Raw genomic sequence first — 24167 nt, 5'->3', positions numbered from 1 at the left:
CATCGTGTTGTGTTTAATCGTGTTGTGGTTTCATCGTTTTGTGGTTTCATCGTTTTGTGTTTCATCGTGTTGTGTTTAATCGTGTTGTGGTTTCATCGTTTTGTGGTTTCATCGTTTTGTGTTTCATCGTGTTGTGTTTCATCGTGTTGTGGTTTCATCGTTTTGTGTTTCATCGTGTTGTGTTTCATCGTGTTGTGGTTTCATCGTTTTGTGGTTTCATCGTGTCGTGGTTTCATCGTGTTGTGGTTTCATCGTGTTGTGGTTTCATCGTTTTGTGGTTTCATCGTGTTGTGGTTTCATCGTTTTGTGTTTCATCGTGTTGTGTTTCATCGTGTCGTGGTTTCATCGTTTTGTGGTTTCATCGTTTTGTGGTTTCCTCGTGTTGTGTTTCATCGTGTTGTGGTTTCATCGTGTTGTGGTTTCATCGTTTTGTGGTTTCATCGTGTCGTGGTTTCATCGTGTCGTGGTTTCATCGTGTCGTGGTTTCATCGTGTCGTGGTTTCATCGCGTTGTGGTTTCATCGTGTTGTGGTTCTGATCAGATCAAAGCTGCTGCTCAGCGGCGCTTGGCGTCATTAAAGCTGCAGGTCGGCGTCTCTTTGAAGGCTTTGTGCCCTTTAATGTTCATCTGCAGCCGTGCAGCTTCAACTGGGAATAATGCGACGCTCCACTTCCTGTCGCTCACAGTTTGTTCCAGTTTATTTCACATACACTGTAAATAAATAATGTTGTGTTTTCTGCATTATTTACCTCCAGATATCCCAGAAGAAGAAGCCCAGTATTGGACAGGGAAGCTGGAGCGAATCAACATGGGAATCCATGATGAGGTGAAGTTCAGATAAATTCAACTTCAGATGAATTTGGTGGATTTGTTTTTTAGTTACCGACTGAATCCATGAAAACAATCGATCCCTCTTCATCACCTTCTGCAAATTTGTTTTTTTGTGTAAAATATGCAAATTGGTTACTAAGGAGCATCTGTTTCAATTTGCAATGAGAAAATACAACAAAAACAGTTTAAATAGTTCTTGTTGCAAACACTTTCTCCTTCCACTCAACTTTCCATTACAGTGTTTTGTTGTAAATATTGACAGATGTAGCCCTATCTCTGGTTGCTTTTGAAGCAACACTGACTGTATCCGAGTCCAGATAACTTTCTGTGAATACAGTTGGATAATATTAATGACATTGAAGCATATTTTTTTGGTTGCATTTGTCCATGATGGCTTTCAGAACATTAAATCCAGCCACAATAAGTGGCAACAACACTTTTTCCATCCTCTTAACTTTCTAATAATATTATTTTGATGATATTAAAGTTAGTGAGATGCATCTTTAACTTCTGGAAACTTCTGAAACTTTTTAAATAATACTAAAAAAGTCGTTACAACCCTGCCTGATGTTTGGTTCTCTGCTTTCCTGTAGTTTCCTCTTCCAGATGAGGACCAGAGGGCTCGGCTGCAGTGTGCACCCTCCCAGTGTTGTGAGTTCCCTCTGTTCTCCTTTCAGCCACTAGAGGGCGTCAGATCATTTATTTTGAGCTTTGTTCTGCTGCTTGCTGTAATTTTTTACCAGAACCAATTAAACCTTTTTTATTACAGCTGTTCAGGTTAATGATGTGGAGAACTTTTTTTTGTTTTGTTTTGGACTGAACTCTCATTTGTAATGTTTCACCAGGCAACTATTTCGGCTGGCCTGACCCACTGAGTATGTACCGTAACTTAATGGATCTCTTCCCTGGCCGACCCTCAACCCTTTGTGCATATCATAATATTCCTGAATTAAATGTCACCTACAATGTTTCCATTCATTTTCTTCATGTTTTGCAGTCGGATACATTTTTTCCTGATGTTTTCCTTGATGCCCACTGGCCCTTTCATTTCCCACCAAACTCTTTCTGCTGGATTATTATGTAAAATCAGTTTTACTATGAAAACTTTTGACATTAAATGTTAGAACTGAAATATTTTGAGCCTTTTGGAGGGAATGCTTTCCTGAAAGACTTCTCCTCTACAGACGGTGAGAAAATAAGAGATGCACCGATTCAAAAGGGCCAAGAAACGAACTCAATAGGAAAATTCAACTGCAGTACCACTTGTCCACCCAAAGAGGGCAGCACTGAGATGGTTTTAGCCCAGAATATTGCAGAAAAAAATTACACAAAAATGTTCAAATTTTAATAGAAATCTGCACAGAAACATAAAGATAACACCCTTAAAGACCAATTTATAAGGAAAATAATTTTAATTGGGGATTAGTTGCACTTAAAGAATGATTAAAATGTTTAAAATCTGAGGGATTCTCGTGTTTGTGGCAGGAAAATTTCTGCTTTCAGATTATGTTCTCCTTGCAGCCATCTGAGGACAGCAGGACGGATCTGTAATAACTTTACTGCCTCTAATTAACAAGAGGGCGATGTCTTATTGTGGTTTCTCTCTGTTTGCCCAGATTGAATCACTTACACATCACACTAGGCTGCTCCTTAGTAACCATTCACAGCCCCATTACGATCCAGCTGCTCATTTAGCAGCAATGTTGCTCCTAAATCCTGTTTGTGGTTTGAATCAGATTAAATTTACTGTTATATTTACTGTTGCCTGTTTAAATCTTATTTTATCTGTCAAATCAAAGCAGTTTTTATTTGTTTACTGCATTAATGTCTCCATCCATTTTTTTTTTCAGAAATTGAGGCTAAATAAACAGGCCCCATCCCTTTTTTATACTAATTCATAATTGTGGGTTTATTCCAAATTTTCCGCAAAAATAATCAAAATTATTGGGTTTAAGTGATGCTAACTCCCACCAGCAGGTGGGAGTGTTTCTTCTACTACTTTACTGCCTCTGCCTTGTTTCATGTCAAGTTGTCGTCTGTGATCGATGTGACGAGTAACAAAAAGTCACATTTACCATCTTACATAAGCACAAACATTGCAAAATTCCTCACCTAGCAACCCCAGCAAAGCCCAGCTGTTACCTAGCAACCCCGGTGGAATTCTGCTCGTCACCTAGCAACGCAAACGCAAAATCTTATTTTTATCAAATTGTTGTCCAGTTTCTAATGTAAATATCTTAGTTCATTTGAAATAAAACAAAACTAATTTACAAGTAACTTTGCAGCAAGACAAAGGAGCTTGTTTTAAATAAATAATTCATTAATATAATAAAAAAATCTAAAAAGTATGAGTTCCACTGGCATATTATTTCACTTAACACATGGGGAAAATGTCTTACAATAAGTGAAATAATCTGCCAGTGTAAAAAGTACTTTTCTTTCAATAATAATAAGGAATTATTGACTTAAAACAAACTCCTATATCTTGTTGAAAAGTTATTTGTAAGTTAGTTTTTTTTACTTCAAGTGAACTATTTTCACTCTGAACAAAAATACTTGGTAAGGTTTTTGCATTCCTGTTGGTTATGCAGGATTCCCCCTTCTACTTGTATAACTGCTCGTCTTTTATCAGCCATTTTCACATAATCGTTGCGTTGGGGGCGTGGCCAGCAGCGGTTTATTTGGATTTAAAGTGACAGAACCCAGAAAACGGCTCATTCTGAAATGAGCAGACTAAATCTCATTATCTAAGAAGGATTTTGTGTAAAAAGAAATGCAATGAACATCTTTTGTAATGCCTGACAGACCTATCCTGACCTGTTTAAGGAAGCATAATAATTTAAACATTTAAAGATAATAGGTCGTCTTAGTTTTATTGATCGGATCTTCCTGCTGCAGCTTTGGACGACCAGGACAGCGCCGTAGACGACCGGGACAGCGACTACCGCAGCGAGACCAGCAACAGTTTGCCGCCTCGGTACCACACCACGGCCCAGCCCAACTCGTCCGTGCACCAGTTCCCCATGGGGCCCCGCGGCGCCCAGCTGCAGCAGCCAGACTGCTGCACCGACTCGGTCCACAGCTTGGACCTGGACTACCGGGACCAGAGGGGAAGCAGGTAGAGCCGAGCATAAAAACACTCATTAAAAACACAAAGTATCTTTTGTCTAGTTTCTACTGCAAGTATCTTGGTACACTTTAAATAAGGCAAAACTAACCAGCAAGTAACTTTTCAGCAATATGAAGCTTGTTTTACGTCAATAATTCCTTAACATTGATAAAAACTTACTATTAATATGTTTTCAGGTGGTGAGACTACATTTTATGTACCAAATGTCTGTTTTCTTAATTAAAAAGGATTTTATTTGATTATCTGCATATTTTAATGTATTTCTAATATTGTATAAAAAGGCTTCAGTGGTTAAATAAAAAATAAAAAAAATAAATTTTTTAAATAAAACATTTATAGACTGTCAAATTTTTATATGATTAATCTTGAGAATAATTGATTAATCAATTACTAAAACAATCGTTAGTTGCAGCCCTACTTTTCGTTAATGTAATTTGAAACAGCAGCTTTACTAATGACATTTTCACTGTTTGGTGAAAATGTAAAAGTTCTGCCTTAAGTTGTTGCCATTAATATATTTTATTTTTGAGAAACTGAATTTTGACTTTTTATTAAATATGTAATAATAATCAGATTTAAATATTTTTTGAAATACATCACTTTTTATGTAATTTATCTGTATAAAATAAAACTTCAATTATATTCTAAATCATCAAGATGCAACTTTGATCCCTTAAGATTGGTTTCACTTTTAAATCAGCTGAAATGGCATCGTCCTTTTTTAATTTGGAAAGATTACTGAGCGATATTATCTGGCAACATTAAAATTATTTTAAAAACCAAACAATTTTCAAGGGAAACTTTGAATATGCAGTTTTTAGACCATAGAGAAAAGCCGTTGGTGCTTTAGATTCATTTGCACCAATGAGAACGTAACAAATCTGTCTGCGCTTCCTGATAGCGAGCTGCTAATTCTGCTGCAGGAAACAGAATAAAAAATGGGATTCCAGCCCTTTGTTAAATTTTGTCAAAGAATCTGTTGTGTTGCTTCGACTCCTTGGGAGTTTGAAAAGCTTTCGAAAGAGGAAACCTCTCTGTGACGCTCCCACAGGGAGCGGGTCAGGGACTGAATCAGGCTGCTCTCTTTGGGGATTATAAACTTCTGAACCAAATGCCGTATGCTGGTGATTTACGGTTTAGAGCTGCTAACTGTGACATTTGTCCAGGCTAAATCTAAATTTGTTCAGGCTTAGACAAACATGGTGACACAGTCTGTTACAACACAAAAACAGAATGATAAGCCCTGCAAAATGCACAAAGAGGTGTAAATATGTAAATATCAGACCCTCCAGGATGTTGTGATGCTTTTTTTTTTTTTGCAATTGTTACGGCAAAAAAAAAATTGCTGATTTTGCAGCACCTTTAGTTGGAATTGCACATTTTAAGTTTTACTATTTTTGTCTTTTTGTTTCCTGAACCTGTCATCCTGCTGCTGATCTAATGTTTCTTTGCTTTTTCTAATGATTTCTTTTCAGTATTTAGAAAGCAACAGTGAGCACAACTTTTGTGCAGAAATTAATGAGGATTTGGTTTATTCAAGCTTTGACTAACTAGCAAGAGATGAAAAATAGGTAATAGCACCATCATTGGTATTCTTGTTAACAAGCTTAATATGATATGCTGGCATGGATTAATCATCATTTAGCTAACATTATCTGCATCCAGCAGCTCACTGTAAAAACATAATATCTTATTTTTGTATAATTTGAAGGGTAATAACTTAAAAACAACTTTTCCAGCAAGATACTGAAACTTGTTTTAAGTAAATAATACTTTAATATTGATTTTTAAAATATTTCCCAGTACTAGTACTTTTTATCAATATTAAGGAATTATTAACTTTAAGCTGTGGAAAAGTTACTTATAAATGAGTTTTGTCTCATTTCAAGAGAACTAAAATACTTGTACTAGAAACTAGACCAAAAATTATGCATATTCTGCGATTTCAGTAAAACATCACACAACTTACTTGGTTTGTTTGGAGGAAAACTGCAAAGTTTTTTGCATTTGTTACACAAACTTTCATCTTTCAAGTTGGGAGTCCGTGAAACAGAAAGTTTAATTAGAAGGAGATTAAAGGAATTGATCAAAATTCAGCCGAGCTGCAGCAAAACCTCCTGGAGGAACTGAAATATGTCTTTAAATCATCTGTTTTCTGCTTGTTTTATGATGGTGCTTTTATTTCTCTACCTTTGCATGCAGTTCTTCCTGTCTTGATGTCTTATTTTAATCTTACTGTCTAACTTTTGTGTTTTTGTCTTCAATTTTTCTTTTTTTCATTTGCTTCCCCTTTGTCTTTCTATCTTTTCCCATCCTTTCCTTACTAAGATCTTTAAACCAGAAGGGAAGAGTTAGAATAATACCTGTAGATTCAGGCATGGGGTTTGAAGAGTGGGAAAACAAATACAAAGGACGACCAAAGCCTCAGCTGAGCGACTTCTTGGATGACGAGGAAGACACCGTAATCTTTCGAATGGGAAGACCTTATCCAGAGCCGACGAGAACAACAGTCAGCCAACCTCATAGCAGTTTTGGGGCTGCAACTTACCCTGAAAGCTACGACACCATCGACCGAAGAAGAAAGAAAAGAATAACAGACCCTGGAGCGCTTCTCCATAAGCAGGCAGAAGAGACGTCTCCTGATCGTCTTGCAAAGCTTCCGGAGAAAAGAGGGGAGCCGTTCCTGCGACAGGTAGCAGAGATGCAGGAGGAAGAGGAGCGCTTCATGACTTCATCGTGCCTCAGGCCGTACAAAGATGGGCTTCTCTACAAAACAAGGATGTGGGCAAAAAATGACCTGGATAACACTTTGGAGAACTACGTAGCATATAAAAAAGGGTGTGATCCTCGACCGAGAGCGCGGTTTGACTTTGAATTTGACTGCGGGGATGCTCCGTACCCCCTAGCTGTCGATAAACATACTAATGACTTTATGGCTGGAGACTTTTATGAGCAGCATCACAAGGAGCGGCATCCCAATGAGGGCTACATGGAGTATCCCCAGGGTCTCCGTGAAAAGAAGTGTGGCAGAACTGGAGGATGGGTTTCTGAGGCGATACTTTCCCCTGTAGAGGAGCCGATTGACGAATATGTTGACCCGATGGATGAGTTGCAGTGTCTTGTTGAAACGGTCTCTGAATATCTCGCTGAAAAAGAGGAGGAAATTAGTAAATATGGTTCCCTTCCCAAATCAAGCAAGTCGAGGCTATCGTCTCTGGGTAGCAACCGGACAGATTCATTCGGAGAAGATCAGAGTATTTCAAAGGACTGTAAAGGAGAAGCTGATTCTGATCAGGGTATTTCAGGTGTGAAGAATGCAATGAGTTCATTGTTTTGCTCCATCACTGACAAAGTTGGAGGAGGAATCAAACAGCCTACACCGGCTCCACAACCTGCACAGTCTGGCATAACGCGGCTTCTATCCTTTATCCCCACAAAGGCAAACAGCACGGCTCTGGTAGCGGTCGTATCTCCGGTAGAAACTTCTCCCAACAAGTCCTTCAGTTCTCTGCCTCAGAACAAAACGCGAGTCCCACAGGAAACAGGAAGTGCTACTCAAACTGTACAAGAACATTCACCCAAGATTCAGACTCAACCGCAAACTACAACAGGAAACTCAGTTATGGAAAAACTGAATCCTTTAAAGCTTTTCTCAGGAGGTGAAGTTCAAAGTTCTACTGAATCCAAGCAAGAGTTTGAGTCTAAATATTCCCAAGCAAAGATCCAATCTGACGGAAAGTGGGATGTTAAAGCCGTTCATCAAGGTAAACAGTCAATGACGGACACTGGTGCTATGAAATCAGTGAGGTTAGGGAGTTCAGTTCATGACAACTATTTGGTGCAAAATCATGACAAGAATTTACACTGGAAACAAAATCCAAATATTTATCAGCAAAATTTAAATCCTCCAGAGCCTCAGAAGTCTACTGACCAAACTGCAAACACAGGATTTTTTAGCCCTTTCAAGAAATCATTGAGTTCACTGATTACACCAGTCGTTCCTGGTCCACCTCCAAACGCTCCTCCTGTGGCGGTTTATCCAGTGTTTCGATCTAACGAGAATCCACAACCACAGAAACCGGTGGGGAACCAGCCACTAAGTAGCAAGCCAAAATTGCCTTTTGTCCCCTCAGAAAATGTTCCTACTCAGCAGTGTCCAAAACCAGAAGGAGGTGTGCTCTCTGGTTTTTTGAGATTTTCGTCCACTGAAGATGCTGGTGCCTCTATGAAAACACAGAATTACCCACAAGAATATCACGATACAGCTTCATCCTACGCCACTTCCACCGTCCAACAGGAAAACACAGACAAAGGATGGTTTTCCAGCATGTTTAACCCCTCGCCCAGTCCTGCTGGTCCAAACCAGAAGACTAATGTTCATCCTCAGAGCAGCAGAGTGCCAACTGACCGACAACATACCTCAAATCAGAAGCCAACAAGAACGCCACAAAACCCTAATCAGCCTGGATCTCAGCATTTTAGCACAACTCCTTTGAGAGGCAGCTCAGCCGAAGACATTTCTCAGATGGGCTCTAGTCAACCCAAACAAGGACTGCTATCTGGACTACTTAATCTTGGTTCTAGTAGTGACTTGTCTGGCAATCCATCACCAAAAGGCAATATTCCCTCACACTCTAGCTCCCAACAAAGTTTCACCACTCCCCAAAAAGGTGGCCTTCTCTCAGGACTATTGAAGTTTTCATCAACAGAAAATATATCACAAAACGTACAGCAGCAGCTGCCTGAGGCTGAGAGGCAAAGGGAAATGCGCAGCAGTAGCCCTGGACAGCAGCAGACATCGGGCGAAACTCGGCAAGTACCACCTCAACAGAGAGGCTTGCTTTCTGGCTTACTAAAATTTACCTCCACTGACAGTAATTCAAATTCTCAAACAATTCCTCAATCTGGCAGTGATCAACATCAGCAAGCCAGCAGTGTGCAGGAAACTCAAGGACTAAGTGGAGGTATGAGGAACGGAACAATGAGCCAGCAAGAAGTACAAGAAACCTCTAAACCAGGTTTCATTCGACAACAAACCGTTCCACCTCAGCAACCTTCGCAACAAGGTGGTCTTTTATCTGGTCTTTTCAAATTTTCTTCAGCTGACAGCATACATAAACAAAGCCAACCATCAGCACAGCAGCATGGGATTTCCTCAAGTAAATCAAGTCACGAGCAGCCAAGACAAAGCAATTTCCCAATTTCTAACCAAAATCAGTCTCAAAGTAGCACAACCCAAACAGCTCAAGGAACTGGACTGTTTTCTGGACTATTTAAATCCTCTTCAGAAAATGTGACTCAGCAACAGCCACACAAAAGCCCCCATGAGATTACAGTAAATCAACAAGTCAAAGTGCCTTGTAGCCAGCCTTGCCCAACACAGACAGAGATGGCAAGTCAACCGGGAGTGCTTTCTGGGTTGTTCAACAAGTTAACGAAAACACCTGACAGTACAGACCTGACCTGTCAGAAATCAGCAGAAAAATCAATACAAGAAAGGGACATTGTTTCTACAATCACAAAGACAACTCTACACCAAGACCAGGCCCTTCATTCCCTTGCCAATTTAAAACAGCAGCCCTTACAAGGACATGTAGATAAAGATAAAATGATTCATGGTGCTGATCAGCAAGGTTTTTTGTCAGGGTTGTTTAGCAAAAGTGCAACTGAAAGCTCTTGTTTCAAGGAAGCAAAGATGGGAGGTCAGGATGCAGAGCAATCAACACAGTGTGCCAAGACGACGGGATTATCTTCAGATTTGATAAAAAGTAGTACCACAGGTTTTGCAAATGAGAGGGTGGAAAGATCTGCTCCAATTTGTCTGACTCCAGGACAGAGTAAGCATGCTTTAATTAGCACATCTGTGGCCATTCACAATGAGAGTCTGGACCTGAGAACTTCAGCTGCTTTTGCAAGATCTCTTCAAAGTCAGGCAACGCACTATTCATTTAGCACAGGTAATCTATCTCAGCTACACTTCTCTCATCCTCTTCCTTCAAATAACCCAATGGCTTACAGCACAGGGAATATTCACTCCCATTTTGAGAGCTGTACTACTTCTCCAGTCATGACCCTGGAGTCTTTTAAAGGTGGAAGTGTCCCCTCTTTGTTTGGGATGACAAATCAGAACCTTTACCAAGGTAATTTGTCTGAGTATGGGATTAGTCCGTCATACGATGAAAACCAGTGGATCCGTGAAAGTGCTCTTTGGCAGCAGTTTCAGAATGAGTCTTTAAGCTACAACTTTCAAGGAGAAGATCAAAGGTACACACAAAACTGTGAAGGCATGCCATTACCGTCATCTACGCGTCACTGCAGCTATTCAAATATTAATCACCCAGTGAATGACATTCTTTGGCAAGATGTTGCACATCATGAGAAACAAATGGTATCACATTCATTTGAAGGACCAGGAAATGAATACCCCCAAAGAAAGTCATGGAACAGTTATGAAGACTTAGGAAATGTTGAATGTTCATCTAATAAAGAAGCTGCTCTGAACTTAACAACTAACCACAGTAATGCAAAATTTGGGAAATGGCATTCGTTTAATGATGGCAGTTCTTACAGCTTGAATGGAGTCTTGTATCATGAAGGCTACTATGAGGAGAACGCACCAAGCTTATCTTACTCAGCAAACTGGCAACATGCAATGGAAAGGGAAAATGCACAAAATGCTCACACAAACTATTTAAGTCAATATAGTCAATTTAACTCGAATAGAAACTGTTCAGCAGGTGCTAATGTTGAAACAGAAGACTCGCTGTACCTTGAAGACGCTGAATGGTATCAGCAGTGGCTTTCCCTTCTGGAGCAAGGGATGTGGTGGCCAGCAGAGGACGGCGACTGTGGGTACTTTGTTTATACAGACCATGAGTATATTTACGCCTTACTTACAGATGCAGCAGGTGAATATGTGTATGCATGTACACCTGAAGGTGAATCATGGGGCAACGGACAGACTTTAGATAGTCTACCCAGTGCTTGGCTACACAATGAAATGGTCCTGGTCTGTGGTTTTAAAATTCCACTTTACAATGAGGATGAGCTTCTTTGGCTTCCTGGTAAAAGTCATGGCAATCCTCAACTTCTCAATGCTCCCCTGGATTTATCCGCTGCATACAGAAAAGGAAACCAGATCATGAATTTAAATCTCCAGCAGTTCACTGAAATGTTTGAAAATTCATTTATGTCTCAAGGGCAGCAAGGCATGGATTTTGCATCTTACAGATTAAACAAAGTAAGAGTTGATCCAAGACAAACTTCTTATGGATATCAAGATTACTACCAAGATATTATTGATCTCTCATGCCATCAAAGAGACCACACCAGCCTGCATTGGAACAACCATGAAGTAAAGAAATTGCTTGCTCAGAAAGTTTCTGTTTCTCTAAACTCTATTCCTGTTGAGAATTTAAATCATCAGATCCTTAACAAATGCTATCAACCTAGCCAACGGCGGCGTTCTTCTACTGCTGTTACAGTGAAACATGTAGAGGATGTTTCAGAGGATGAATGGAGAAAACGGGTGTCTCAAGCTGAAGAATTTCCCAATCGGCAGGTCAAAAAGATTTCTTCCCTGATATCATCTTTTGTTACCAAACCATCCCAAGTGGAGGTGAAAAAACCTGGGGAGACGTCCTCTGATCAAGCTAGTCTGAAACAAACTAAGGACATTCTGTCATCAGGCCTCCAAAATCTTAAGTCTAAGATTATCAAAGAAGACTCTTCTGCTGCTGTTGCCCCTTCAGAAAGTAATAAACAACAAACTTCGCAGGGTAGAATTTTACCAACGGTTCCCTCAGTTGCTCAAGTCACCCAGCCCTCAACACTTTCAAGTACGACTTCACATAAACCACGACTTTCACGCCAGACTACGATGGTACAGCAAGCATCCCCACCAGCAACAAAACCCAATGTTACTGCACCCATTGCATCAAAAGAATCTATTATTAAACCAGCACAACCTACGCCTGCAACTGACAAGACAGTTGATACAAAAGTTGAAAAGCCACCTGAACAACCACAGGGAGGCTTTATGGGTTTTCTCAAGTCTGCTGTAGGCATGGATGAAATCAAACCAGATATCCAGACATCTTCTCAGCCATCTCCTAATCTTCAAAGCAAGACCGGGAGCACTACTTCCTTAACAGGCAGTGCTGCTGGAAATAAAGAGAGTGCAGGTGTGTCAAATCTCTTTGGTTCAATTGGCAGCTTGTTTAGTACTGAGCCCTCACCACCTCCACCACAAAAACAGCAAATGAAACAGAGTGTTACAGAGGGTTCACTTTCATCTACGTCTAAATCAAAAGGTGAAGTAAGACAACAAACAGGTGACCAGTCTGGTCCAACACAGAGCCAGACACCAGGTAGAAGTATGTCTGAGGTTTTCTCTTCTAATTTACCCAAAGGTGTTGAAACTAGCAAGTCACCAATTACAGGGCAAACAAAACAGGAGGTAGGAAATAAACCATCTGGACCATCTAGTGGACTTTTTGGATTGTCCATCGGCGATGTGCTGGTTGGATCAACACCACAGACAACTGCACAAGCTAGTGCTCCACAGGAAGAATCATTTAGTAAAAGTATTTTTTCAATGTTTACGGGGCCAAGTCCTCAACAGGCTGCTCCTAAACCAGAACCCACACCTCAAACACATCCACCAAGTGCAGCTCAACAACCTCCTCAACAAGAAACATTTGGTAAAAGTCTTTTATCAATGTTTGGAGGATCAACAACCCCTCAACCCCCTAGCCACATGAAGCCGAACACTGAATCTTCACAAAAGTCTACTGTTCCTCCAAAAGATCCTCCATCCTCAGGATTTATGTCAATGTTTGGTGGGCCCAGCACCCAACAATCTCAACCTCAAACAGAATCTTTTCTCGGGGGACTTTTACAAGGGTCATCAAGTTCATCGGAACGGACAGTGAAAGGACTGTTTTCAGTGTTCAGTGATGCCGGCCCTCAACAACCTCAGCCACTGACCACTCCATCTCACCAAGCAGCTCCTCAGTCACAAACACAGCAACGGCAGGAGCCTCAGGCACAGTCTACACCAAAAGTACAACCTCAATCACAAGAGCCGACTGCTGCTTCTGTTCTCGGAGGTCTGCTAGGTGGATTATCTGGCTCCACTGAAAGTCCACGAAAAAATTTGTTTTCCATGTTTAGTGGCCCAACAAATTCTCAAACACCAAATATTCCCTCTACACCAGCAACTGTGTCACCACAACAACAAACTCCCAACTCATCAATTGGTTCCAAAGAACCCCAACAACAAAAATTATCACAAAAACCTGATTCCAGTAGCCATTGTCAAGAGATGAGCCATTCAGAGACTGGCGCTGCCAGTGTTTCAGGTGAATTGCATTCTGGCATGCCAGGTGACATTGCTTTGAGTACCACAGTGTCCAATAAAGAAGAGGCCACAATTGCAGACATGGAAGTTTCATCTGACAAACCTAAATCAGAGGCTACTGGAATGCCTAAGGAAACCAGTGCAGCAACGGCACCCCAGGATGCTGGTACTACTAAAGAATCATCAGCTCCTGGTTTGCTTTCGATGCTCACTGGATCAGGCCCACATCCTCAACCTTCTGGAGGATTTAGCTCAGAAGGTCCAGGTAAAGGGTTGGTTTCTTTATTTTCTACACCAAGTCCTGAGGCTGCCAGCAGCCAGACAGGACCTTTGCCTCCAGGATCTTTACCAGCATCTTCAGGCTCCAAAGAGCCACCAGGCAAAGGTTTGTTCTCCATGTTTGGAGGTTCTGCTCCTGAGCCTTCCTCCCAGCCTGGAGGTTCATTGTTAGGGGCAATGTTTGGAGGGTCCTCATCTCAAACTACCACGTCTCAGACTGGAGGATCATTACTTGGCGGTTTATTTGGAAGCTCTCCATCTCCACCTGTGTCTCAGGTTGGTCCTACAAAGACTGGAGGGTCTATTCCTCAGACTGCAGGATCACAGACAGGGCCATCATTACTTGGAGGCTTATTTGGTGGATCTGGTCCTCAGGTTGCTGGATCTCAAACATCTATTTTGGGTGGGATTTTTGGAGGCACAGCACCCTCACCTACAGTGCCTCAGACAAGTTCAACAACTCAAAACAAAAGCTCTCTACTGGGAGGGATTTTAGATGGATCATCTTCCCAAACTGCTACAGCACAAACTGGTACATCTTTTCTTGGTGGTATTTTACCAAGCGTTGGTGCTAATGATGCCTCTAGTAAAGGTGTGTTTTCAGCATTTAGTGGGTCTGGTCAAACTACAGCACCTACAGAAATGGATAAAAACAGTTCTGACAACAAAACATCTACTGCTGTTGAAACGGGTTTAATTGATTCTGCTGCCCAAAGCACTGAGCAGAAGGAAACACAGCAGCAACCTGAGGATAAAGGTCCTTGTCTTGAGGTCAGTGCATCAACAACTGATGCCAATATCACAGATAATTGCCCAAGCACTGAACAATCAGCATCTTTAACTGAATATAGTCAGTCTAAAGAAGTAGAATCCTGCACACAACCACAATCTGAACTCAAAATTAGTGCAGCTCAAGATCTAGCAACTCCTAAAGTAGAAGAGGAAAAAGTGGATCCTTCGACAGTTAGTGCTGCAGTTGAGACACAGCAAAAACCTCCAGAACCAGACAAGTCTTCCATTGATTCAGCAGCAGATGCTGTTACTGGCTTTATGTCTTCTCTGTTCAAACCTGCATCTGCTCCTACCGAAGGCTCTCAACCAACCCAACAGCAGAAGAACTTGCCTTTTGGACAAGCTCCTACAGGTCAGACTGGGGCATCACTGTTGGGAGGACTTTTTGGAGGGTCTAATACTCAATCACCAACTCCCCAAACAGGTGGATCTTTACTAGGAGGCTTATTCAAAGGAGCTACTCCACAGTCTGGTCCTCAGACCACAGCACCTGTCACTGGGGGGTCAATATTAGGTGACATGTTTGGAAGAGGATCCACTGCCAAATCATCAGCTGCCTCGAGTGGTGTATCACGTCTGGGCGGGATGTTTGGAGGTGCAAAGGCAGGAGCGACTTCACAGCCAGGCGGTTCTCTGCTTGGAGGAATGTTTAGTGGCCCCACGGGGCAGGCTGCAGGACCACAAGCTGGAGCATCATTACTGGGAGGCATCGGTGGATCTCTGTTTGGTGGTTTAAGACAACCGCCTAAACCCCCTGAACCAGTGCCAGCTAAGCCGAGGTTGGCTACTCCTGCTGCTCCTGCTGCTGCTGCTGTTGTCACTACTGCTGCAACTCCTTCTACTGCTGCCATTACTACTACTGCTACTACTGCAACTGATCATACTGCTACAGGTTATACTACTGCAGAAAATGTCAGTCTTGCTGCCACTACCACTACTACCAGTACTGCTACGACTGCCAGTAGTGATGCAACAGTTGCTAGTACCTCTACCACTCTTGTAACTTCTACCACAGCAACTTCAAAACCAGGTTCACAGTTTGAAAATGAAAATGTCTCACCAGAAGTAACTCTGCCTATTTGTGAGAGTACAAATGAGAAAATAGATCAAACTGAAGAAACGAACAGTAGCAGTAATGGACAGGCATCTGGTGCATCTTGTCCAAATGTTTCTGAAGTGAGTGAGTCAAAAGATACTTCAAAAGAACTTATTAGTCAGGCAGAAAAGACTGAGCAAGAAATGACAACTGCAGATAGACAAGTGATACATGAGAAACCAATGTTCATTGAAGAAAAACCCAACACTAATGAAAATGTCAAGTCAGTTCTTCCTCAGTTGGATGTTAGAAAAGCTACACCAACTGATCAGCCTTCCAGTGGTGCTGAACAGCCTCAAACTAAGTCTTTCTTGGGTTTTATATCTGCGCAGAGTGACGCAGGAAAATCCCTGGGGTCGTTATTTTCACCTGCTATGCCATCGGTTGTTTCAGCATCACCTCAAACAGAAGGAACCGGTGGTCTATTGTCAGGACTGAAATCCTTTTCTGGAACCTTGTTTCAAGAAGAAAAAAGGGTCACAGGGAAACAAGAGCCAACTACATCATTGTTTGGGGCGAAAATTTGTTTTCCATGGCAGGCAGAGCCACCAAAGTCTCCAACTTCCCAGGTTACAACAACACAACCCCAGTCTGTCAACAAGGCAGCAAGTGGTCAAACAAATAGTGCACAAAAGGCTCCAACACCTGACCCCCATAAAACCGAACTGGTAGGTTCTGCAGATGACATAGTAAACCCCCAGATTTGCATCTCCGCTCCTGATGTAGATCCTTCAGCATCCCAGACCCTAACGGAGGAGAAGCTTGTAGAAACAGACCCCTCTGCAGGTTCTGCCGCAGGAGTGCAGCTGGACACCCAATCCAAGAAGGATCTATTGATTGAAAAAAGGCCAGTAAAACCATAATCAGTGGTATCCCCCTTCACCATTTATGCTGCATTGACAGCTTTTAAAACTGTATATTCCCTGTCCAGCTCTGCAGTCCATTGTCTCTTGCATAGTGTGGTTGTGAATTTATTGTCTGACTCCACACCTTTTTAAATTCTCTCAAAACAGAACTCCACATAAATTTACGGCAGAATAATTATTTAGACAGATTTCTTCCTGTATTTGGAAATTTAGTTGTTTTGTCAAGAGCTACCATGTGTTTTGTCTGACTATGGAGTTCTGATTTGATCAAATCTGTTGTTGAAACTGTTTTACACTGTATGAAAAGACATAACATTTTTCCCCTCACTTTTTGAGCATAAATATTTAGGTCTGTTATGATTATGAAATCTGCTTTTGGCTGTTAATTGCCAGAGTAAAAATGACATTTTCTTATTACTTTCTTCAGAAGTTTAAATACATTTAGTATTTAACATTATTAGGGTTAGCATTTGTATTTGTTTATTATTTGGTTGAAATTACCTTTTGAACTGCTTGAATTGGGCTTTCACTATAATTTGCTAGAATTTCTCTCTCACTGAGCTGGTTGGCTGTTCGGTCAACTCAACTTTTTTAGCTTTAACTATAATTTTGAGGGGAAATGGTCACTCCAAAATATTAAGTTTGTTGTACTCAAGTAACTTTGTAACCCATTTGTTTTGGTGTTCATGATCATTCGGAAGACAAATTATTCTAGTATTTAAGGAAAAAATACTTTTGGTAGCCCCAAGTGACCTAATAAAGGAAAATTAGATTAATATCAGTCAGTTTTTTTATACAGTGTATCTGGTTCCAACTTCATCTTCTTCTGTTGTTGCCATAATCTGTGTTTTATCCCAACAAATAATGTCTAGTCTTAAATATAATAGCTGTGACATCAAACACACAGATTAAGTCTGCATATTTTAAACATTCAGCTCTTTGTCTGGAAGTTTCTACTTAAAATAGGAAACAAAGAAAATATGCAGAAGCAATTGTGCAAATAATCATCCTTGTTTTCCTCACACCAGTGTGTAATGCACCATCTCTATGCAGTTTTTACCATTTCCAACATGCAGCAGGAAGGTTGGGTATCTAATTTAAGGATTTATGTGGTGTGTGTGTGTGTGTAGTAACCCAGCTAACACTTTAGAAAGATTGTTGTTAAATTGACACTTTATGTGCGCATGGCTTGTAGCAGGTAAGTGGGATTTATTTAAGCTAGTTGAATTGTTTTGAGGTTTGAATATTACAGTGGACCTGTGGGATTAGGTTTTAAATTCCACTGAAAAATCCCCCAAAAATCAGGGATCCAGGGTAATCTCAACTGTTATGATTTAACAATCCCCACTTATCTGATTTAACTAAGAGAAAATGTCCCGTCAGTTTCTGAATGTTTCCCTCACTCCTCTCTCACAACTGTAGTCCGGTGGAAAGTAATCGTTTCGGGTCGTCTGGGAACCTGAGCCAGGCTAGCTCGCAGCTAAGTGAGACCGGCCACGAGAGCACCGGCGGCTCCGAACTGGAAGAGTCTTTCCACTCCTACCACAGTACCGGCTTACACCCGTCCACCAGCGGCCAGCCGCGTCCCACCGGGCCTCCCACCAACGGACACTCGACTGGCAGCGAGAAGGACGTAGACATTCAGTCCAATGAATTACTGCCGCGTTTAAAGAGCGACGCATCAGAAAAAGACGCACCGAAGCTCCCAAGGTAACGTTCTGGTTCGGGTTTCTACTCTCTTTTACTGAAAGTGGATCTGTGATATTAACTCTCCCTCTTAGATTCCATGATGGAGGCCAGCCGTTGCCTTTCTCCCCGTCTAGAGTCCGTTGGCTGAAAGCCATCAACAAAGTGAGGGTTCAGCTTCGGGAGGTAAAAACTTCATCATCTTCTCTTTACTTTATGACTTCTTTTCCCAACACAATACACAAAGATGTATTAAATAAACTTTGTAACGCTTTGACATTCTGGTTGAGTTTAACCTCTCTTGGTGTTTCAATATAAGGGAATGTTTGACATTTCTGTCTAGTTTTTCTGTCAAATACCATTTTTACAGTCAGTCTTAAGTGGTTATGTTTTTAAAAAGACTGACCTTCAGCAGAAGTTGCATATTTCAGCTGCTACAGTATGAATGGCTTGCATGTTATTGTTTACATATGGGAATTTCAAACATGCACTCAACACTGGAGGTTCATCCATAGCCGCGCTGCTGCAGCAGAACAGCTCTATTAACTGAATGACACCCGGAGATGTTGGTATTATTAATTAATTTCCTGCGTTATTTTTCCCTTTGCTGTGGAGTAAAGGGAAAAATAACGCAGGAAAACCTTTAAAGAAAAACTCAAAATCACTTTTGTCCTCACTCTGTTAGCTATGCTACATGCAGACTCGTTGCCATGACAACTGACAACAACGCCACTTTATGTTTCAAGATTCAACACCAGAAAACACTCAAACATTTCCCACACAAAGAACAGTCAGTTACAGTTTCATGTTTTTAGGCTCGGTGTTTATTTTGCGATTATTAAGTGATGGCTGTGGTGGATTAGCTACTGCTGCTTTTAGCTAATCCAACACAGCGGTGGTTGATTAGCTAATTTAAACACCTGCTTGACCGATGATGTGTGTACGTCACTTTTTTAAAAAGTTTTTAGCTGAACCAAAAATACACAGAATTCCACATCACATCTATTTGTTACGGTTGTCATAGTCATGCTAGCATAGCCAACCCACTTTGCTTTCCCTTGCTATTTTTTTCTTAATTATAACTTTTTCCTGACCCTATTTTACTTGTTGTAGTGTTGACAACTAGACGACGTCACTTTATTTTTTATAGATTATAGGAACATTTAAGATTTAGCACGTTATGTTGACAACTTGAATCCAGTATTGAAACAATCAACTAATTTTGTACTTAATTAGTTACTGAAGAACATCACACAAAATTATACAGAAAAAAATATATATTGCACTTAAGATGGAGAAAAATATCTTTGCCTGAAAAAGTGGCAGTTTGAGCTCCACCTGGTTCAAATAAAAAAAAGATCTCCTAATAAGCACCTTTTTCTATTTAGTTATTAATTAGTCAACCCAAAAATTAGTGAAAATATCAGCTGTACTCTGTACTGATATTAGAGAAATGCAGAAATGTTTGAGCGTTTCCACATGTTGATGTCAGGAATATGTTTAAGCTGAAGATGCTTCCTTTGCCACATTGATTGAATGAAAGGAAGAATTTGCTGCATTTCAGCCTCAGATTAGAAATTAGGCAGAAAATACGGAGAGAGAGGAAGAGGAGCGGCACTGAAGGTGGTGGGAGGGAATCCAGGATGACTTTCTGAGGAAACCGCGTCTCCTCCCATCATTCTTCTCCTTTAGTGGCTTAAATTAAAGCTGTAGCTGTTAAATCGTCTGAAATGTAGCAACACGTCTTATAAAGCAACAAAAAAGCTTCACAGATTCTCACCATGTGGCTCTGGCCTTCATTTATTCCCAACAAGGTAAGGTCTGTATTTAAATATTTACTTATTGGTGTTTTTGGCACAGTTAATATTTGGCTTTTGATTCATTCCCTGAAATTTGAAAACATCCAAGTAAGGACAGATTTTTGTTTAAGGTAGATTTAAACGTTTCCTTCCTCTTATTTTAAAACTCAGATTTGTTTTTGATTTTCATATCAGCTTTAATTTAGTTTTTAGAAAACCAAACTGCAACTTGCTGCCTTCAACTAATAAATAGATGCTGAGGAGGATCAGGGCCAAGAAAGAGGAAAAATATTATTTTATTAACAGAATTCTGACTTTTCTTACTTCTTTCCATTTATCCATCCTTTTGCCATTTCTTCATTGCTTTCTTCAGTCTTTTGTCCTTTTATTGTTTTTTCCTTCCTTCCTTCCGTTTTTCCATCCATCCATCCATCCATACATCCATACATACATACATACATACATACATACATACATACATACATAACTAAAACTCTCCAACAGGAAATAACTGAATCACCTGTTGAATCAGGTTTTATTTAGTTTTCTTCCCTGTAAAGTATCGTCCGTTAATCTCGGAGTGATCGGTCTTTGAAGCTGGTTGGGGTTTGAATGATTGACGTAACTTAAGAATTGGTTTGTCGTCTAATTGCTGCTCCGCCTCTCCAGAGCTCCTAATTACAGGCAGCTAAGCAGCTGCTGGTTGTTCCCTCCACACATTTAGCTGAGACTTCGCTTTAAACTGGACGGTTTGTCTGATTTCTGCACTGTAAAGACTATAGTTGTCTCTCAGACTAAAATAGATCCTTCAATTGTCTGTAAGACGACAATTTATCCAACAAGTTGAACTATAATTTGGTAAATCTTTAATTTTTCTGCCGTTACTGTGGGAATAGCCAGATATTTATGTAGACGGTATAAAAAGACAGATATTCAAACAATTTTAGGTAAATTTAAACACATCAGTCAGAGTTCAGGAAGTAGACAGGTTCTGTGGACCAAAGCAAAAAAACCTTGTAAATATGTTGATTAGTAAGAAACCTCCATTTTCCAGAGTTTCCTACTGAAAAGCCGCTCCATAAAGAAGAATCAATATGAAACACCAGCTAATACATTAATTTTCAGAAACATCTGCGTATGGATAGCAACTACACAGTAACTAGATCACATATTGGGAGAAAAGAAGGTACGTCACATCTCTACTGTGAAAATAGACGATATTATGGAGAAACGTTTTAAAGAAACACTGATAAAACATCTCAAAAACTTAAACTTTGGTCACAAATGGGTCTTCCAAATGAACAATGACCCAAAACATAAATTAGCTATGAGGCTAAAGGACAAGAAAGTCCTTTAACATTTGAGGAAAACCCTGTGAATTGTTTTTTATGACATAATTTTATAAATTCTGATATTTGGCTAGTATAAGAATAACTAATAGTCTAATTATAGCTAAGTTTTAGGAGATTTAATTAGATTTAACATCAGAAGGGGAGGGAAAACAGTATTTTTATAAAGTGTGCAAATATCTAGTTTCAGCTGTAAATCTATTTTTTGTTCTTTAAAAATGACTAATTAGATTAGCTGTAATTGCTGTTAATGTAATATAGTTTCTCTAGTTCTTAAACTAAAACATGAAATTGCCAGGAGAAGCAATAATTTATTGGCTGTCTGATCATGATTATCTATAAAACTACTGAAATCATGTTTCTTTTTCCCTTCTAACGTCAACAATAAAGACTTACTGTAGGTACTCTCCGTCGCAGAGCTAGCTGTTTTCCCATGTGTTGGACCAGTTGACAACAGGCTCCATCTACTAGGAATGTTTCCCAAGGGACGGATTGGTGGACAAGATGAAAATCCACTTCAAGTCTTCCCAAAAAGGCAAGAGCTGCAGACGAAGAGCTCAAAGAGCCCAGACTTGGGGGAAAGCTTGCACAGAAAGCCGCTGGGGCTGGAAGATAATCCCCCTTGTGACGTTTCAGCGGTCAACTCTACCGGCAACAAAGCTAGCATAGCCTCAGTTGGGGAAAAGAGAGTTACTCAGCGCCAAGATGGCAGTGCAGCTGGGGATGACACCAAACATGATGCACAGGAGAAGATCTCAGTTGAGGAAGCAGGACAAGGTTCTGGCAACATAGTGGAGCACATCCTTAAAGAGTTGAAAGGTATCAATAAGATCCAGGAGGAAATATCTGACCTGAGGCAGTATTTAACATCCGTGCGCGGCTCAGTGGACGAAGTATCCTGTTGTGTCGACGCGGTTCTCAGTGAAATAGGGGAGCTGTACTGCGGAGCGTCAGCTGCACCTGAACCGAGTCCGGTTCCTCAAACGGCACGCATCAGACGAGGAAGTTTGGGCAGACAGAACGCCGTCATGTGTCTCCACGAAAGAGATCCCAGTCCAGTGTTGGATAACACTGTGTATGGAGAAGATTCGGGCTCCAGAGCAACTAAAGGTTGGCAAGAAGACAACAAAACTGATGATGATGTCCGATCATTCAGCTTTGGCAACTTGGAGCAGAGTTCAAATCATGAACTCTGCCACTTGGAGCGTCACTGTGGGCAGAACTACCAAAGCACCAGCTCTCTATCATCGTCTCAGAGCTCAAACTGCCTGGGAGCAGGTTTTCCTTCTGGTGACACAGAATGCAATATCTGGTGTTGGAGTGAAGAAGACATCTCCTCTTGTGGCCAAGACGGTTGGAAGAAGGAACCACAATGTGTTGCAGTGGGACCTTCCCCAAACAGCAGTTCTGAACACCTTTCTCTGTTGTTTGGACAGCAGTACAACTCTTCCTCAAGTTCTTCCAGTAAGGTCGGGTGGAGGACGCCAACCAATGCAGCTGAGGAGGGAACCCTGGACTGTGACTGCGCTGCAAACTGCCCGTTTTCCCGAAGCTCTGGTTACCACACAGCGGATGCTTGCGCCAACGACCTCGACAGCGAGCCATCCAGGAGCTTGAGCTGCTCTACCGTGCTGTTGACGGACTGCGATGACGGTTACCCGGCGCAACATTCGCCCTGCGATGACTATCCATCATCTGGGGATACTCTTGATCTGGGGTCGGCTGAGAGTCTGGACAGGGAATGGACAGATCAAAGCCTGTCCAGAGAGGAAGTACTGGAATCATCATCACGGTCGTCTTCTGAGATGGATTCAGAGACCACACCCAAAACCCCCATCGACAAGGTTGACGAAACGATCTTCAGCGAGGCTGTGGTCACTTTTAGGTCTGCTTTGAAAGGGGCAATGAGGAAGTTTGAAGTGCCCAGCCATGAGGGAGTTACTGACCCTCAGTTGTCTCTGTCATCAATTAGACGATCCAGTGAACCCAATGAGAAGGATGTTCACCAATTTACCTCTGCAATGGGGGACAGTGGGACCAGTCAAACACATGACAATACACCAGTCTCTACACAAGAGTTTCCCACTCCAACTACATATAACTTATTAGAGTTGGCACAAAACACCATGGAGAGCAATGGAGAGTTGTCCAGCGTTGATGTAACCCCAAACCACAGTCCTGCAGTACGGGCGAAAAGTCTTCTGGAGCCAATCAGCGAAAATGGACCCCCTGGAGAGGGGGACAAAGCGAAGCCAACTGATGCCAGCCATAGAGAGCGAATTGCTAATTTTCAGCGTATATTGAGAGAAAAAAGGCAGACGCATCGTCGTCTCTCCAGATCCACTCAGGGTTCCTACGGATCTCAGGGATCTCAGGGATCCCAGGGATCCCAGGGATCCCAATCTCAAGACGAATTCATCCCAGGTATCTTTAAAAAAGCATTCAAGTTCTTCTTCTCTAACTTTAATAACAATGCCAGAAATTAGGGTTGGGCATTAATTGGTTTTATTGATTAATTAATCTAATTTATAGTTTTTGAAGATTTAATTTTTTGGATAATCTGGATGTTGGGAATAAAAGATTGGATTTCATCAAAAAAATGCAATGAGTGAACACAGACTTTGATGCCACTGAATTTTTAAAAAGATCATTTAAACTGCTTTATGTAATTTATATTCTCTGTGATCTGTTGTTTTATCTTTTTTTCAGAGTTTGGAAGAGAAGAAAATCAGGTTACACATAAAATATCAGCCTTCCTTTTAATTTTTCTCTCATCTTTCCTCCCTGATGTGCCATTTGTGGAGTTTTTTGTTCTCACTTGTTACCTGTCTAGAAAAATAAAAATAATATGGGTTGTGTTTATTTTATTTTGTTTGCAAGTTTTACCATCAAAACTACGAGTAAGGGAATATGTGCGTTAAAATATCAGTATCGATCCGATAAGTAAAACCGATAAATTATCCTCCATACTGTTATGA

General features: G+C 41.0%; 1 protein-coding gene across 15 annotated transcripts in view; it reads left to right on the top strand.

Annotated features, from left to right (window-relative positions):
- The window catches only part of unc13bb (unc-13 homolog Bb (C. elegans)), a 75953-nt gene that overhangs the window by 18404 nt on the left and 33382 nt on the right, over positions 1 to 24167 (top strand). For 7 of the 15 annotated variants that reach the window (XR_001660086.1, XM_016665405.1, XM_016665399.1 and 4 more), the window contains exons 6-12: positions 756 to 826; positions 1425 to 1482; positions 1677 to 1706; positions 3730 to 3949; positions 6290 to 16336; positions 17778 to 18065; positions 18137 to 18227. Coding sequence is in view for 13 of the 15 variants with exons in the window: in XM_016665405.1 (XP_016520891.1) it covers positions 756 to 826; positions 1425 to 1482; positions 1677 to 1706; positions 3730 to 3949; positions 6290 to 16336; positions 17778 to 18065; positions 18137 to 18227 (10805 nt within the window). In the remaining 2 variants the exon portion in view is untranslated. Of the gene's footprint in view, positions 1 to 755; positions 827 to 1424; positions 1483 to 1676; positions 1707 to 3729; positions 3950 to 6289; positions 16337 to 17777; positions 18066 to 18136; positions 18228 to 19708; positions 19856 to 21579; positions 23614 to 23898; positions 23922 to 24167 lie in introns of those variants that run through there. The other 8 variants (XM_016665410.1, XM_016665409.1, XM_016665408.1 and 5 more) reach the window with 6 other exon arrangements.

Source organism: Poecilia formosa, unplaced genomic scaffold, assembly GCF_000485575.1.
Source record: "Poecilia formosa unplaced genomic scaffold, Poecilia_formosa-5.1.2 Scaffold579, whole genome shotgun sequence".
Taxonomy (NCBI): Eukaryota; Metazoa; Chordata; class Actinopteri; order Cyprinodontiformes; family Poeciliidae; genus Poecilia; species Poecilia formosa.
This window is presented reverse-complemented; position numbering and strand designations above follow the sequence as displayed.